The sequence below is a fragment of the Theropithecus gelada genome, chromosome 15 (assembly GCF_003255815.1).
Source record: "Theropithecus gelada isolate Dixy chromosome 15, Tgel_1.0, whole genome shotgun sequence".
Lineage (NCBI taxonomy): Eukaryota > Metazoa > Chordata > Mammalia > Primates > Cercopithecidae > Theropithecus > Theropithecus gelada.
Window position 1 is genome coordinate 91,326,806 of NC_037683.1, and position 18,455 is coordinate 91,345,260.

Here is an 18,455-nt window from a genome sequence, read left to right on the forward strand (position 1 = left end):
TGAGTTTGTGTACACACGTGTGTATGTGGATACATATGTTTACAGTTGCACCTGTGCTTAATGCCCCTACTCTTACCACAGTGAGCTGCTTCCCATTATCAGCATTAGGCACAAATGAATAACAATTTTACATACCAGGATTAAAATACTATAGCAAATAAAACGGCAAAATCAGTTTTCATTACCTTCTAATGTAACTTTAGCACTCATATTGAGCCACACGAATTGGTCTACTTCCAATAGCTTGAGATCACAAAATACAAAAAAAGAAAACCCAGGTAAGCCTTTTCAATCTAAATGCTACAGATGGTAAAGATAGGAAACTTCAAGGGATTCTGATGCAAAATCTGGTGCTGTAGAGCCATGCTGGCCCAAAAAGTGATTAGTGGAAGGGGAATTTGTAGAACTCCATTGCACTCAGTGTCCAGTTCCAACTCTTTATTAGAGGAAATGTTTAAAGTGAGAAAGAACATCACTGAATAATAATGAAGCCACCATCACCCTTCATAAATAAGGACATTGATCTAAGAAAGGAAACCATATTATCAAACTAGGAGAAATACAAGTCCTTTTACTGAGCTATGCAGCTAACACAGTCTGGATAAGGAAATAAACTGAGGCCTCAAGAAAAAGGAATATGTTTGCATTAGAGAGAACAATTAATACATTTGGATTAACCCTAGGAAATCTACCTGCCAGTTAAAAAAAATGCTCTTCCTTAAAAGTACACAGGAATAAATTCAGCTCTTGTGCAATCCCAAAGAAGGAAAACAATGCTGAGTGACTTCTACTGCTGCCCAATATTAAAACATTGCAAAGCTTAGGCATTAATAGAGCACATTAATAGAGTAATGGCACAAAGATATAGAAAATAGACCAATGGAACAGAATGGAGAATCCAGAAACAAACTCATACATATACATTCACTTGATTTGTGACAAAGGTGACACCGTATTGCCGTGGGTAAAGGCTGGTCATTTCAATAAATGAATTGGGTTACATATCCAGATAAAAAACACAAAAACTTGACCTTTACCTCATACCATACTCTATAATCCACCTGAAATGGATTTTAGATCTGAATGTAAAATGTAAAACAATAAAGAACTTAGAAGAAAATCCAGCAAATTAGCTACATGACCTTAAGTAGGCAAAGATTACTTTAAAAGGACACAAAAAAGTAATTATTAGAAGAGGAAAAAATCATAAACTGGGCAATCTTACCATTGAGAACTTTCACCTAAAGAACCATTAAGAAAATAAAAAGCTACAAAATAGACATTTGTAATCCATTTACTCAACAAAGATGTATGTCCTTAATATAAAAGAAACTCCTACAAACCAATGATGAGAAATCAGACAAGCCAATGGAAAAAGGGTAAAAAATTAATTCTATAAGAGATAACCAAATAGTAAACATATTAAAAAAAAGTGCTCAGGACACTTAGTTATCAAAGAAATGCAAATTCAAACAACAATGTGATACCACTATCCAGTCATCAGAATAGCTAAATTAAAAAGACTACTGGGTGAGGTGGTACACCCCTGTAATCCTAGCTGTGGTGGGAGGACTGCTTGAGCCCAGGAGTTCTCGAACAGCCTGGGCAACATAGCTGACACCCAGTCTCAAAAACAAACCAAAACTAGTAATACCAGCCATGAGAATAACTAAAACAAAAAGAATAATATCAAATGTTGTCAAGGATGTGGAGCAACTAGAACTCTCACAGTTTGTGGGAATGTAAACTGGTACAATCACCCTGGAAAACTCTTTGGCAGTATCTACGTACTAAAACTGATTATATGCATACTTTCTGACTCAGGAATTCCAAATGCTAGATACATACTCCAAAGAAATGCATACTTATGTTCACCAAAGACAGCTACAGGAATGTTTATATTTGCAGTATTTTTATCAGCCAGAAATGCCCAAATTTATAATACGATATAATTTTATATATATATATATAACAAATTATAGTATATTTATAAAATGAAATGTCATACAACTGTACTGTCCAGTACAGTAGCTACTGGTCACATGTAAATTTAAATGTAAATTAATAAGATTAAATAAAAGTAAAAATTCAGTTCCTCAGTTATACTAGGCACATTTCACAACTCAACAGTCACCTGTAGCTAGTGGCTACTGTATTGGACAGAAGAGATAGAAAGCATTTTAATCACCATAGAAAGTTCTGTGAGGCATTGCTATTACATAGCAACGAGAATAAAGGAATTTCAAGTCAACAAAGTGGGTGAATTCCACAAACACAATGTTGAGTAAAATAAACCAGAGACAAAGGAATATATATTTTGTATGCCTCTATTCACACCAAGATCAAACACTAACAAAACGAATCTATGTTACTAGAAGTCAGGATAGTGGTCATCCTTCGGAACTTGGGAGTATTGACTGGAAGGGAGCGTGAAGAGTCTTCTGAGGTTATGGTTATATTGATCCAGATCAAAAAATCTAGATACACATGTATTGACAACGGAAAAACACACGAGACTCAATACTGATGATATGTGCAACTCTTCTGTATTTTTCTGAAATCTTTTTATTATCAAAAAATTTTAAAAAATCAGTCTCAGTCTACTGCTGAAGTCTTCTTTTGTTTCAGAGTCCTCCTCTGATGAAAATGAACTTAGATGTACATCCTAGATAGGCAATATGGCATGCTTTGGGATTACGGATTAACTTTACCCAAGAAAAGAAATAATTTTAAAAATCTCATATTCATCTGCTATTTTTACATGGCCATCATGGGTATAAAATGAATAAAGAACTGCAAGGATAAAAGGAGGAGAAGAAAATATGGCTAGGAAGTATCTGCAAGATATTAAAAGAGAAAGGAAATCATTGAAAGGGATTTTGGAAGTTGATATAGTTACCAGAGACTCCATGGTGATTCAACTCCCAAGAGCCCTGGAGAGAAGGGAGAAAGCAGTAAACCAATCTTAGAAAAAGAGGTGGCTGACTCATCAAATTGGCCATGAAAAGTCCATAGATTCCTTTAGACTATTAAAAAGCCAAGAGGCCGGGTGCAGTGGCTCACCCCTGTAATCCCAGCACTTTGGGAGTCTGAGGCGGGCGGATCACCTGAGGTCGGGAGCTCGAGATCAGCCTGACCAACATGGAGAAACCCCATCTCTACCAAAAATACAAAAAATTAGACAGGCGTGGTGGCGCATGCCTGTAATCCCAGCTACTTGGGAGGCTGAGGTAGGAGAATCGCTTGAACCCAGGAGGTGGAGGTTGTGGTGAGCCGGCATCACACCATTGCACTCCAGCCTGCGCAACAAGAGCGAAATTCCGTCTCCAAAAACAAAAAAAAAGATGAGAAAACTCTCAAAGATTCACAGAAGCAGGAGTAGAAAGTTTCCCTATGAAAAAGCACAGGCTGTTTTGGTACCCTGTGGCCAACAATCCAATTAAAATCACTGTCACCCACAAAAACCTTCATCTGATATTGAATATCTAAACACTGAAAAAAAAAAAATCTGATATTGAACTTTTGAACACTTAAAAAAAAATCAACGTAGATGTAATCATTGCAATCACGCAATCACGTATGGAATTTAGATACAAAGAAAAAAATTTCTATTGGGCTGGAGACCACTGTCAAAGCAAATCTGTTGTTTATTGTCTTTTTAAAAATTTTTCATAGGTGCTATAGAAGGGACAAAGTTCAAGAAAGGAAGAAGCTTCAAAATATAAGAAAATAATTTTAATAACAGCTTCATCTCTTTTTTAGAGATTTAGAATTAGAAAATCAACATGAAGAAAAACAGTGCTGAGAAGAATTTTAGAGGTTGTCTACTACATTCCCAGCTTTATTTTAGCAAAAGCGCTTTAAAGAAATTCACATGTTAAAAATACATTCTATTTTGAACACAGTCAGAAAAGGAGATTTCTGTACCTCTTTTGGTATCCCATTTCAATGACTGTCACTCTGAAGTGACTCTAAGGTTTTCCTTAAATACCTCCTAAATCTGGTCACATTGTTTTTTTGTTTCATTCTTTAAAAAGATGGAAGGTTAGTAGTATTCATTCTCTACACAATGACAATTCCTTTTATAACTTCCAAACTTTCAAAAATCATTTATGAGACATTTTCACATACATTGTCTATTTAACCCTTGAAATAATCCTATTATTATTTGTCCCATTCTACAGATGGAGAAATTCAAGGCTTGGAGAGTTAAAACAATTGAGGCTGAGGGGGAAATGGGATAATCCCAAGGTTATTATATTCAATCCTTAGGGTCAAATTCAGCTAGCTACTTCGTATATAACTAAGTCACTAACCCCTTTACTTCCTTCCACTCCAGAGTAAGAAATTTTATTTTAGCAAAGACTTAGCAAATGCTAAGTAAAATCAGAGGGCTTGCTTCTATGGAAAATTCATGTGTCATTTGATTTTTCAAGCTGTGTATTTTTGCAGTGAAGATTTGTAATTTGTGCCACCATCATTCCCCTTCTTCCACCAACTGTACCGGTATTTCCCTCAGGGGCTGTCAATCATGTTGTTGAGCCTTCCCCGTCTAAAGAGTTAGCACAGAAACCAGGCTGCTCCAAATCGGCACTTTTTCCCAGAAATCTGAATCTTGGGTGGGTGACAGAACATTGGAAATGGTCAGAATTCATCCATTTCACAGATGAGTTCCCTGAGCCTGCCCTAGTTTCTAAGAGCCCCTTCAGCTTCTACTCCTTTCTCCCAGTGAGTCCATTTTCAGATAAATTCATTTTCTACTTAAGTTAGCCAGTGTTGGTTTCTGTTGCTTGCAAGCAGAGAACCTTAACTGATATAGCTCTTCAGAGGGGTAGATAAGAATATGTACTTATTAATTCTGCCTCTATTATGTATCTATTACATAGGTGGGAAATATTAAAATGAAATCAGCCTATTGGCATTTTGTAAGCTAAGAAAATTCACTCATGTTGAACAAAGTACTAATGTTTTATTCCTTGATCAAGGGCAACAATAAGTTAGCAAGTTCTCCAGAATCTTGGCTACATTTTTCTTCAGAAAAATGAAAAATGGCTTCTGGGACATTGGATTATTCAAGAAGTACAGAAAATTCAGAAAGTGCCAAATGTGTTTAACGAGGTACTTTCCTGTGACAAGTTCTTTCTCAGAATTGCTCAGAGAGGACAAAAGGCACTGTAGCAATACATCTTCTCATATCCCCTCCATGCTAGGTGAAAGGGAAACACAGGTGTCAGGCCTCAAAACGCCTGGCTATTTAGTCAGAGACAGCTGCAGCTGAGGTGCTAAATGAGCCCTGGTTATCAGGACTTTCAAGTCTAAAAGGAAAAACTGGTTTATGAAAAAAAAGGTGCAACCGTCCACTCAACATTCACCAAAGGTGAGGCTGAGTTCTCCTAGACAACTGTCTTAAAATTCACTACATGAAGAAGCATTGTATCAGATTCTTTTCTCTTCCCAGGACTGGCAAAGGGAGCAATGGCCTATCAATACTTTCAAATTGCCACAATACCACCCTTATTTCACAGTTTATAGAGATTATAAGCCAACTATCAAAGGATACTATGATCCGCTATCTGGAGTAATTCACTCAATAAACAAAAGCTTCTACAACATGTCTGGCATGTTATGGAGGAGATAAAGAATTATAAAGGAAGAAGCTTGCTTAGTGTAAGATAATTTTCAATCTGATTGAGAAAATAAGGTAAACAAATGTGAAATAACTAATAACAGGTAACACAGGAAGCACCCCAACTGCCAGGTGCAGACAGTAAAAAATCAGGGATTCCAAACCCTGAGATCCACTCCCTCAGCTGTAACTCAAGACAGTTCCTTAGCCATATAAACACAGGTACTTTATGTCCTTCCCTTTTTAATTAAGAGCTGATTTCAATACCAAAGCAAACATTCATCAGAAAAGCACATCGGTATAAAGAGGGTGGAAGGCGGTTGCGGGGAAGAAGAAAAATAACTATTGGGTACTAGACTTAGTACCTGGGTAACAAAATATTCTGTACAACAAACCTCCGTGACACAAGTTTACCTATTTAACAAACCTGCACATGTGCCCCTGAACCTAAAGTAAAAGTTTTCAAATAATAAACTTAAAAAAAAAAAGGAAGCCATAAAATAACAGGGATAAAAATTATTTCTTTTGGAAACTAAGAAATGACAGAGTTATCTCACAGTCAAATGCCCTGCACCTAATGGAGCCTTAAATATGGCTTTTGATTTGACTGAGTGACAAATACTTAATCCCTTTTTATCACTAGTTATCAATATTTGTGTTCAGGGAAAATGCAAAATAATATTTAGGAATAAAAAAGCCCTAGTTCACAGACTATTCAGAAGTCCTAAGACGTATGTCTTCTCTCACCTGGGCTGAGTCCAAGCAGCTCACCTATAAACAGTGCTTGTTTGGCAAAAAAAAAAAAAAAGTACAAGAACAGGACAACCGATACACACTCGGGGAAGAATTCATATTTCTTTTGGTAAAGTGTGCAATTACAAGCTCCTTACTAATTCTGCAATCTGTTGACAAAGGGCATGCAATGTCACACCATTTTGTCCAGAGACTGTGGATTGGACTCCCCCTGACCACAGCATCCTCCGGCCAGCTAACCAGGCAGGACTATCGGTTCAAGCAATAACAAGGAAGCAGCGGCAAATGAAACCTCAGTCACTCTGGGGTGGCATTCCTGAAGTCGAACCAATTTCACAGCAAACAAAACTGAACACTTCCCCAGTTCAAAAGACCTCATATAACGTATAGGCCATGCTTTGCTTTATAAAATACAGGAGCTCAAAAGCCAAGTACAAAGTTATGCTGGACAATGTTAGAAAGTATCTTCATTTATGCTACTATAGATTATGGCCAACATGATGATGGGTGCAGAGAAGCTTTACTAAAAAAATCAAATGGTTGTTTTAAAGCCAAATTTCCAAAATAGTTATTTATTTTATATCTTTAGTGTCACAATAATATAAATCAGAATGTGATACCTCCATGTAACTGTTAATCAAATATACACCAAATTCCTTAGACTATTTATAAATTATAATATACCTTTGTAACCAGAAATTTCTACAGGAAATTCTAACCAAAACATAAAATATTATTATTAAGATAATAAACACAGAAAATAAAAGCCAAATTTAGCCCAGATGCAAAATCGTTCATGAAACATCCTAAACCATTTTCTAGTCCTCCTCTACAAGAATTCCACTCAAGCTAAATTGGCAGATATCTACATCACATACAAATCCCTTCTGATCATTTACTATAGCCATTCCTTCTCCCCAATGTGCCCCTCCCTCAGATCTGCCCTTCTCCCTTTCTGGATTGTAAATTTCTGTCCAGCCCTGATGGAACTTTTCTGCATCCCTGACAGTATACAGCATTTATTCCCTTATGCATAGAGATGTCAAGAGTTATTTGTTGATTTGAATAATCATTTCGACAACTTTGGGGCAGACGAGGAGACTCTCAATTGTTAAGCTCACAAATAATTTTTTTTTTTTTTTTGAGATGGAGTCTTGCTCTGTTGCCCAGGCTGCAGTGTAGTGGCATCATCTCAGCTCACTGCAACCTCCGCCTCCAGGGTTCAAGCAATTCTCCTGCCTCAGCCTCCCAAGCAGCTGGGATTACAGGCATGTGCCAAAATGCCTGGCTAATTTTTTACTTTTAGTAGAGACGGGGTTACCATGTTAGCCAGGCTGGTCTCAAACTCCTGACCTCAGGTGATCCGCCCGCCTTAGCCTCCAAAAGTGCTAGGATTACAGGCGTGAGTCACCATACCTGGCCACAAATAATTTACCTATTCAAAGAGAAGTATTTTTTGAGCACCTACTATGTACAAGATATAATGCCAGGGACAATGAAGAATGCAAAGATGGAACTGATGAAGACTGACTTTCAAGGAGCTCAGAATCTAGTGATGAAAATAAGATCAACACCCAAGTCACCATAATCAATACAAGCTAGGCAATAACGAACACTTCACTATGGATATGCTAAAGAAGGGTAGGATTACTTAGCACTATGAGGGGTTGGCAGGTGATTACAGAACTCTAGGAAGAAGAGGTCGCTATGCTGCACAGGAAGGAGTAGACATGATGTCCTTAACAAGCATAAACAAAGGCAACGAGTGGGCAGAGTTCAGAAAGTTAATGGATGAAGCAAGGGGAGAGTGACACTTTAGAACATGTATATGATATAGAGAAAAAGAAACAAACGTGAAAGTCATTTGTATCATGAATGAAAGGGGGTTAAACATGGGAAATTGGGAGGTCATCACACACTAAAGTCATGATATGTAGGAGGATTTATGAGGATAATTATGGTATCCGAGGAAAACTCATATATTGTAACTTTTTATGATGTCAATTTATAACTGAATAGTATTCAACACAGTAATGTCTACTCAATGAGAACTGACATGAGGCCGGGCGCGGTGGCTCATGCCTGCAATCCCAACACTTTGGGAGGCTGAGGCGGGCAGATCACGAGGTCAAGAGATCAAGACCATCCTGGTCAACATGGTGAAACCCCGTTTCTACTAAAAATACAAAAATTAGCTGGGTGTGGTGGTGCGTGCCTGTAGTCCCAGCTACTTGGGAAGCTGAGGCAGGAGAATCACTTGAACCTGAGAGGCGGAGGTTGCAGTGAGCTGAGATCGCGCCACTGAACTCCAGCCTGATGACAGAGCAAGCCTCCGTCTCAAAAAAAAAAAAAAAAAAAAAAAATTTTGACATGAAAAGTTCAAATAACACACAGTGTTAAATATTCTTCAATGTGTTACATGAATAAGGCATAAATTCCACCCCATCTTTAACATCTACATGACTGTATAATAAATGATCTTCATATGAAAATCTACCAACAGGGCAAGGTCCTGAAGGATTCTTCTGGAACATCTAAGAAATAAGATTTTGGGGGATAAAATTCAGGGAGATTATATTTTAGTGTGTAAATTGGCACTATGGTATGTATATATAAAAAACAATAGCACACATATGGTAAGTCAGGCAGAATTCATAAGATCATCGTATTACCAACTGACTGTAAACTGGAAAACTCACTGGTATTAAAAAAATAAACAACAAACAAAATAAACACAATTACAACTACAAGGAAACAAGCATGCTAACGATTTCAAAAACCACTGAGATTTCTTGGGGCAGGGAGAACCCTGATTCTCTCAAATTCAGACTACTTAGATGTATCCATGCAGCTTACTCTGGCTCAATTACCATGTTCCTGGGCTCAAAAACTTGCCCAGTTCTTTTTCACTCTTGAAAATAAAAGCAGGAGGAATTATTTGTGGTAGGTCTCTTTGCTATTTGTGGAAAGATTCCTGTTGCCACTGGAAAACCAGGTATGAAAGTATCAGTTAGGTAAGAAACCAGTGTTAATTTCACGGAACCATCTACGAAAAACAAATGCCTGATTTTCAGATGATTTGGTATTTTATTATAGAAGCCTTTGGATGATAACAGAGGCAAAGGTATACAGAATTGCCTTATTTTAGCTGTGGGTTCATTTTGTGAGTTAAATCTATGAGTCCCACTGGACATCCCAACTTCTTGCTATTGCCTACTGATCTTGGTACATGGAAACATCCTTCACAGATTTATCAAAAGTACTGAGAGAATGAAAATTTCTTATTGAAGGCTCTAAAATAATTACAGGTATAAATGCAGGGTTTTATCAACAAAAGGCAAGGCTTACGTACAGGATCAGCATACCTAAAATCCCTGAGGAGCAAAGACTGCACCCTATAGGGGATGTATTGATTAACAGGAAGGCAACGAAGACTTTTGAAGACAACAAAGACATTTCTAACAAATTCCAAATAGATATCCCTTCCCTCGGGCTGGGGACCTCAGCACAGACAGTCACACCCTGGGTGCAGGTCCAGGTCCTGCCTACGAGCTTTATGCAGGACAACTGCAGCATAAATTCAAACATGGGCAACTCTCAGATATACCAATCTTGTTTGGTATTACATCTCTTTAATATTTAGAGGATGAGCAATTATAGCATTTATTTTCATGTTGGGGAGAAGGGGGATGGTATTTTACTTCAACCAAGAAATAATGCTAGAGGATACTGGAAGTGTGCTTATTTTCTAAAAAGCTAAACTTTGAGGGGTTTTTCCCCAATCCTTTTTCAAGTGGTTTTAGAAGTTTCTGTTACTTTAACACAATGGCAGGGAAATGTGTTGGAAAGGTTATTGGAAGTGATCGATGGGCCTATTTTGAAATCAAATGAAGCCTGTGGTACTACTGAAAGAAAATCACAAAATTCAAAATTAAACCAGACTGAATGGTTTTAAGCTGTTTTCATTCTTTTTTCAATTTGTTAAAAAGCAAGGCCACCACCACTTCTTTGAAATCCCTGACTTTGGCCAATTTATGATACTTAACAAACTGTCTCCTTAACATAATGTGCTTCCCCAAATTTTAAACCTGAAAATATTTATTGCTGAACATCCAAATATGCCTTTCATTGATATCACTAAAAATAAAAATCTGTTTTTTATAGGTGTAACTCTAGAGGTTTAAGAAAAAGACATTTATCAAAAACTTATTATCTATTAAAAGTCTCATTTATGATGGGATGGAAAATGTATATTTCCAAATCCCCCTATGCACTCCAGACATGTGAAGACGCTACTCGTGTTGTCACACTATTGTGAACACCTGGACCATTCAGCCGACTGCTCCGATGAAGAGTCGCACCTACCTTATTGTGCTCATACTTGTACGGGATCTTGAGTGTGTCCATGGCTCTGATCATGGCCTGCATGGCCGTGAAGATGTTCTGATACACCAGCTTGGTGAAGCCCCTTTTATCTTCATCAGAGTATCCTGACCCATGGATGATTCTCATCTGCTTGATAAACGTACTCTTGCCACTCTCTCCTGTCCCTGAAAGAGGAACAATAGCAGCTCATCAGACCACAGCGCCATCTCAGTCTCTCAGATAACTAAACCAAATACCATGCCTTGGATTTAGCATCCCCAGATGGCCTGCTGAGAGGAGCAATTCTAGAATTGGAAACGCTACCTATGGTGAACATTCAGCAAAATTAGAGGGAGAGAGTATATTTCAAAGGCAGATGACCTCCAACAACAACAACAAAAAACCCAAACCTGTCACCTCTTTGGAAACCACTCAGCACTGAATTTTAATAGTCATTTGTAACCATGTATCTTGCAAGAAACAATGACAACAGCATCTTTTGAACGTGGTAAAACCTGATAAAGCTCTGTTCCCTGGAGAATATCTGAAACGCTTCCAGGACACTGGGTTGATTAGCCAGGATTTGAATCTGGAAATGACAGCGCACTTACACAAAAGGTATTCAGACAGAGATAAGAAAAAAAAGGCCTAAAAATTTCTAGACATGTTCCCTATTTTAATTTTTTTAGACACAGGGTCTTGCTCTGGAACGCAGTGGTGTGATCATAGCTTACTGCAGCCTTGAACTCCTAAGATAAAGAAATCGCATCTCAGTCTCTTGATCCTCCCACCTCAGCCTCCCAAGTAGCTGGAACTACAAGCATGCACTACCATGCCCAGCTAATTTTTTTTTTTTTTTTTTTAAATTTCTGTAGAGACAGGTTCTCACTAGGTTGACTGGGCTGGCTGTGAACTCCTAGCCTCAAGGGGTGCACCAGCCTTGCCTCCCAACACCCAGCCCATTTTCTCCAATATTAAAATGAGGCATAAGAACACAGTATCCTGGTAAGGCAAGAAGAAGAATCATTTTTCTAGATACCACATATCCCCCGAATTTATTTCTGGTAGGGGGCTGGTTGACTGAGTCATTCCAAGGAATCACCTAATTCAGGAAAGCAACGGTGGTTCTTCTTCCCTCTCCCCATTCTTGACTAGTAACATTATATAGAAATTTATTGTGATTAGCTTTTTTTCCTTCTTTTTATTGTGATTAGCTTTTTTTCTTTCTGTGCTATCTCCTTTTTCACATCTTCAATATTACTTTTCTGTTACCATAAGCCTGAAGGTAATCCCTAACAGAGCTATGCATGTCGCTGGGAAGAAGACAAGACAGAAAAATGGGATCACTTCACAAATATGACAGCATATTGCTTCTACAATGAATCCAAATCTAAAAACTTCCTTTTTCTAAATGTAAGTGGTCATTTTCATGTGTCCTTTCTCAGGGCCTGTTTCTCACTCCCTCTCAAATTTCCTTGAGATCTCCAAAACAGTAACTGTCTTTATCTTACCCCAAAAATATGAAGAAAATAAAAGTGCCAACTTGGATATTAAAGACGGAATAACAGAATGAAACACAGAATGGCCATTATCACCAGGGTCCTTAATGCCATTTCCTCACTACAAAGCTGAGAAAAACAAAGAAAGAAAGGGAAGGAAAGGAAGAGAGAAAGAAAGGAAGGAAAGAAGGAAGAGAGAGAAGGAAGGAAGGAGGGAGAAAAAAAATAAAAGCTAGTAATACGCCATCTGTCCTAAATTCATTTTGTTTTTCTGATGGTTGGATTTCATTACTATCTTTATAAACAATCACAAAATTTCAATTAAGTATTACAGTTTTCATAGAAGCCTCTTAAATGACTGCAGATGTCTTGGTAAATACATAGCCCTCACACAGTTACAATGAAAGGTATTTCTAGCCATAGAGTCCTGCAGTGGCTGATTCCTTTATAATAATTTCCCTATTACTTTTAGTAAAATGATCTGGAACTCGTAGAAATATAAACTAACAGCTGTAATGTGAATGCTATCACCCCAATTTAACAGGATTAATTCAGAAAGTTTAAAATGAGTATTTTATAATTCCAACCACGAATAGTGGACAAAAGCATAAAGTGGCTGAAACCTACCATCTCTCTAATAGAAATGAAGCTACAAAATTGTTTCTCATTATCAACCAATGATTTGCAGAAACTAGTATATTTACTCTCCCATAGATTGCTTCTTTATTATCACGATCCCACAGCCAAAGGCTTGCTCTGAGGGCCTAAGTGTAAACAACCATTAATTCACAATAAAAACAGAAGAAATCCTGATTTGTGAGGTTAATATCAGGCAACAGGACCTTTTTTCTCCTGGTCACCTGCATATACTTGTAACTACCCTACCCCCACAAAAAAAGAGAAAGTATCACATGAAGTATAAGCACACTGGTATGTGTTTAATTGAAATCACTTTGGGCAAGAGCAGTCAACATTTGGCACTTCTTTGGATCCAGTCACCAAGTCCCTGGCCACTGTCCACACACTGGATATCACACTAATGTAGACTCCAAGTAGGGGCCAAACATGTGACTGATAAGTGAATTAGGAGAAATTAAAAGAAAAGAAAAGAAAAAACAATCAATCAACCCCAAGATATTTTCCTGTTGCCAGAAACACACCCAGGGATCCTTTCTCCACCATCTCATCTTGTTGGGTACCCCCAGGAGGCTGACCAATAGGGATTTCAACAGCTTTGTTATACTCTGCCTTCTGCTTGGGTTTAGCCAACAGGAAACCAGAGAGCAGGAGAAAAAGGAAAGGGCATTTATTCTCCTAGCTTCCTCTCTGCAGTAAGCACAGGTGTGCTATGTTGACTTCAAGAGGTTCCAGCTCCTGCTAGGTGGCCCTCTCCATACTGCTGCTCTCTCTGGGTTGCAACAACTGCTGCCTTGTCCAGCTATTGCTTGGCCCCAGGTAACTGCACCAGCTCATACAAGTTACTTACACCTACTCCACTCCTCAATCCCCACACTGGAGTGTGCCATCCGCTTCCTTCTGGAACTCTGACTAGTACAAATACCAATCAGATGAAGGACAAGGAATACAAGGGAATGGAGGGCATCCTCTCTTTCTCCTCTGTCCTGTTCTCTATAAATCTTTTATTTACAAAGTGTTTTCTATTCAGTAACTCATTCTCATGACCCACTTCTGGAAGCCAATCATGATAAAGAAACAGGGCTGGGCATGATTTTCACAACTATTCTAAATCCAGGATAATTCACTTCTATTGCCCACAATTTAAAAATATCTCATCCGGGCTTTGACTAAACCCATTTTTTTCTCCCTTTAAGCTAATTTCGAATTTCTGAATATTATTTCAATTAAAGGAACCCATTTTGAATCTTGGTGCCATCTTCCAATTGACCAGCCCTAAGTTCCAGGTAAATTTCACTCAAGAACTTAATGTTTACACTTTGATTTTATTATACAAATGTTGTGAATTCAAAGTGAAGGCAAACCTTCGCGTAAGAAAAATCTGCATGATGCACATATTGTAGGTAGAGTAATACAAGTAGGAAATTAAGGTATTATTTGGCACTAGAACAGAATTCAGCCAAAAAGCACAGTCATACATTGGTATCCACGAGGGATTGGTTTCAGAATTCCCCTCTTTGGACACCAAAACCCAAGGGTGCTCAAGTCCCTGATATAAAATGGTATAATATTTGCATATAACCTATACACATCCCCCATATACTTTAAAATATCTCTAAATTGTAATACCTAATACAATGTAAATGCTATGTAAATAGCTGTCATACTGTATTGTCATTTGTATTATTTTTACTGTTGTATTGTTTTTATGGTTTTTATACAATATTTTCTATCCAACATTGGTTGAATCCATGGATATGGAACCCGCAAATAGGGAAGGCCAAATGCATATGGACTAAAACATCAACAAAGAAAAAATCTCAGCTTCTTTGTTCCATACAGTTATATGACAGATAAATGAATTATTCTTAACAAATGTATAAGCCAAATTTCATGTGTCATTCTCCTATTTTTATAGAATTATACAATACTCTGAGTTTGAAATGGACATTTTAACAATCTAGTCCTGATTAGTATGAAAAATTTTGGTATAATAAAAAAACAGCTGTTCCCAAATTACATAAAATTATGTTGTTTCCTAAGGCCACATGAAAAGGAAAAGTATAAGAGACTTCACAATTCTCTATCTCTGAATGAAAAAAAGCAGACTTTTCTACTAGTAGATTATTTCAAGAATGCAGTGATGACTAACGTCTTTTCACAGCATAGGGCAATGAAAAGCACAAATAACTCTGACCAATCTAAAGAAATATGACTCTGTTTCCAAGACCACTGGTACTATAAAATCTAGCAACAAGCCCTTACATAAAAAGTCTGGCGGAGGGATAAGGATCTCATTTTTGCTAGTTTAAATATATCCCCAATCAAGTTATTTAATAACTTTAACAAGCAAATGAACACACACAAGGGTGTGAGTCCCAGGAAAAACCCTGCTCTTTCTTTCAATGGTCTACATAAATATGACTTGAAAATATCCCCATAAAAGTTATTTGTACCTTCAGGCAAGTACTCTGCCTTTCCTTATCCCAGCTCATCTAAATACCCAGAAATGAGATTACCCAGAAATAAGACTATTTAAGAACCATGCTATGAAAAAGGCCACTTCATCCAGTGTGCATAATTGGCTGTAAGGAATACTAATTTTTCTTCCCTACTCGCTAGATCAGGATAAAGCACAGATAGCAATCCCCAGTTCATTTCATATCTCCTTCCATCAGAACAAACATCAAACACAAACTCAACATACTGTGATAGTGTATCACTTTGTAAACTGTTAGAATACATCACATCAGGGCCAGGCGCGGTGGCTCATGCCTGTAATCCCAGCACTTTGGGAGGCCGAGACGGGTGGATCACGAGGTCAAGAGATCGAGACTATCCTGGCTAACACGGTGAAACCCCGTCTCTACTAAAAATACAAAAATTAGCTGGGCACGGTGGCAGGCGCCTGTATTTCCAGCTACACGGGAGGCTGAGATAGGAGAATGGCGTGAACCCGGGAGGCGGAGCTTGCAGTGAGTGGAGATTGTGCCACTGCACTCCAGCCTGGGCGACAGAGCAACACTCCTTCTCAAAAAAAAAAAAAAAGAATACATCACATTAGGCACACACCCTCTCACACAATCTGATGCTTCCATTTTAGGCCTTTTTTTAATCCCCCCAAGATCTTTTCAACACAACAGGATTCCCACGTACAAGTTCTGCCACAAATCTGTATTTACTCTATGTGTCTGATTCACATAAACCATATATATGTTAACACTGATAATTTTGCCTATTTGCATGATGTAGTCTGCAAATAGTTGTCAAAAATGACCATTTTAAATCCAATTACATGTTACCTTCTTAACGTTAATAAATTAGCATTTATTGTTGAAAGCACGGACTTACTGGTTCTTTCTCTCACTTGAACTGGCTTCAAGCTTGGGCTATTATGTTATCAAAAGAGCTGCCAAGGCCAAACCACATATGCAGAAGCATTGCTCAATGCTTAAAAAATGTCAGTTATTACTGCCACTGCTCTGAAGGATGTTGGTGCCCATTTCCATACAAGGGCCCTGAAAACAATCACTGAATACTACCAGGAACTTCAAGGGTCTACATGGTTCATCATCTTTATTCTGAAGGAAATAAAAAGGGGGGTGGGGGCAGAAAACACACCTTACCAGGGCCTCTCACAGACTGAGGGAAGCCTGTACCACTTCTACTTTTTTTTCCAAGGGTCTCTGTTATGCCAAAAGAGTTACCAAAACGGTGGCATTTAAAGTTGTACAATGAATGTATTTATTTCACACTGCCAGGGCCTTTCATGACTGTATCTGGATATATTGTCAAACTATCAGAAGGTTAATCTGAAGACCTTAATGAATGGGAAGCTCAGGACAAATGTCCCCGCCCCACTCTCTTCACTGGCCAGTACCCAGATAAACAACAGCCAAGAACAAAACCCAAGACTCACAGAGCTGAATTATAGAGTAACTGTACTTCAGGTCCACTGGTTTAAGCTAACAGTTTGAAACATGAAATCTCAGCACCAGCTCATCTGAACTTGGGCTACTTTCACATACACTCGGAAAAAGCAGAACTAGAAATTTCAAGGAGAAATTTTCTACCAATAAGCACATCATCAATCCACATCTGCAAAGATAAAAGTATTCAATAGCACTGAGTCAAAACTCAATCCATGTGTTGTCCACATTCCAGGCTATATCTCCTTTAAAATATCTGTATTCTGTTTTCTGCACATTTTCCTCCACTTAGATTAAAAACCTGCATTTGAAACACAGCAGCTCTAAGACTAAAGTCACCATAACTTCCCATCTTTTAATGACTGCCTGTTGAGGGCAAGAGTTGAGTACAGTTAACCATTTGTCCCCAGCATGGTCTTGCAGAAGATCCGAGACAATTTCTAAAATGTAACACAGAACAGAACTGAATTTAGTATAACCAACTACAAGTGGAAACTGGACATTAATTTAGTAGTAACCAGGACTATTAATAATAACTAATCCAGTTAAGTTGTTTTAAAGGAAAAGATAGGCAAAACACATTGAAAATTCATTTACTGAATGTATTAGAAGGTCACGTAGTCCTGGACTTCTCAGTGTGGTACAATCCTCCCAGAAGAGTCACCTGATCATCCAAGGTTACTCAAAGGTATGAGAGCATTTTCTTGGAGTGCCCGTAGTAACCATTTGTGTATTAAAAACTAACATCAGTTGATTGCAGAACTTCCTGAATATACTAAAAAACATAAATTTGTACATTTAAAATGGTAAATTTTAGGCCCGGCGCATTAGCTCACGCCTGTAATCCCAGTACTTTGGGAGGCTGAGGTGGGCGGATCACTTGAGGTCAGGAGTTCAAGACCAGCCTGGCCCACATGGTGAAACCCCGTCTCTACTAAAAATATAAAAATTAGCCAGACGTGGTGAGGAGCCTATAATCTCAGCCACTCGGGAGGTTGAGGCAGGAGAATCGCTTGAACCAGGGAGGTGGACGTTGCAGTGAGCTGAGATCGCACCACTGCACTTCATCCTGGGTAAGAGTGAGACTCTGTCTCTAATAAATAAAAATAAAATGGTAAATTATGGTATATACATATCTCAAGTTTTAAATTTTTTAAAACTAGCATCAGTATAATTTGGAGAACAGGAAGATTACATGAATTTTCATGCTAAAACTTGTTCAGCAAGTTACTTTGAGCCAATCTGCTCAACTTATTCCCATTCTTTCCCCCTAAGAGTACATGTTCACTTGCTCTGCCTCTGGATGTATTTTGGACAAAAGGTTTGAGAAGCCCTGAACCCACTGATTTTATAAAGGAGGGAACTGACTCATTCACAGATTCTGCTGGTTGACAGCTAATGAGGGAGAAGATAAGACTGGAACCTACCAAGGTCTCTTATCTGTCCAGAGCTCCTCATCTTGTGTCCTCATACACTAAACATTTTTCCTATTAATAAAACTTACAAGTATTTGTTATAGAATATTATTTTAAAATTTGAACATTTTGATGTATTTCTTTCCAGTCTTTTTTTTTTTCTAGGTAAATGTACTTATTCCTGTTCTAGTTCTAAAATAAAACTGCAACAGGCTGGGCGTGGTGGCTCATG

At 38.0% G+C, this 18,455-nt stretch overlaps 1 protein-coding gene across 1 annotated transcript in view; it reads right to left on the reverse strand.

Annotated features, from left to right (window-relative positions):
- Nucleotides 1-18,455, reverse strand: part of GNAQ (G protein subunit alpha q) — a 323,836-nt gene that overhangs the window by 195,488 nt on the left and 109,893 nt on the right. The window contains exon 2 of the mRNA XM_025359109.1: nt 10,745-10,929. Coding sequence (XP_025214894.1) covers nt 10,745-10,929 — 185 coding nt within the window. The remainder of the gene's footprint in view (nt 1-10,744; nt 10,930-18,455) is intronic.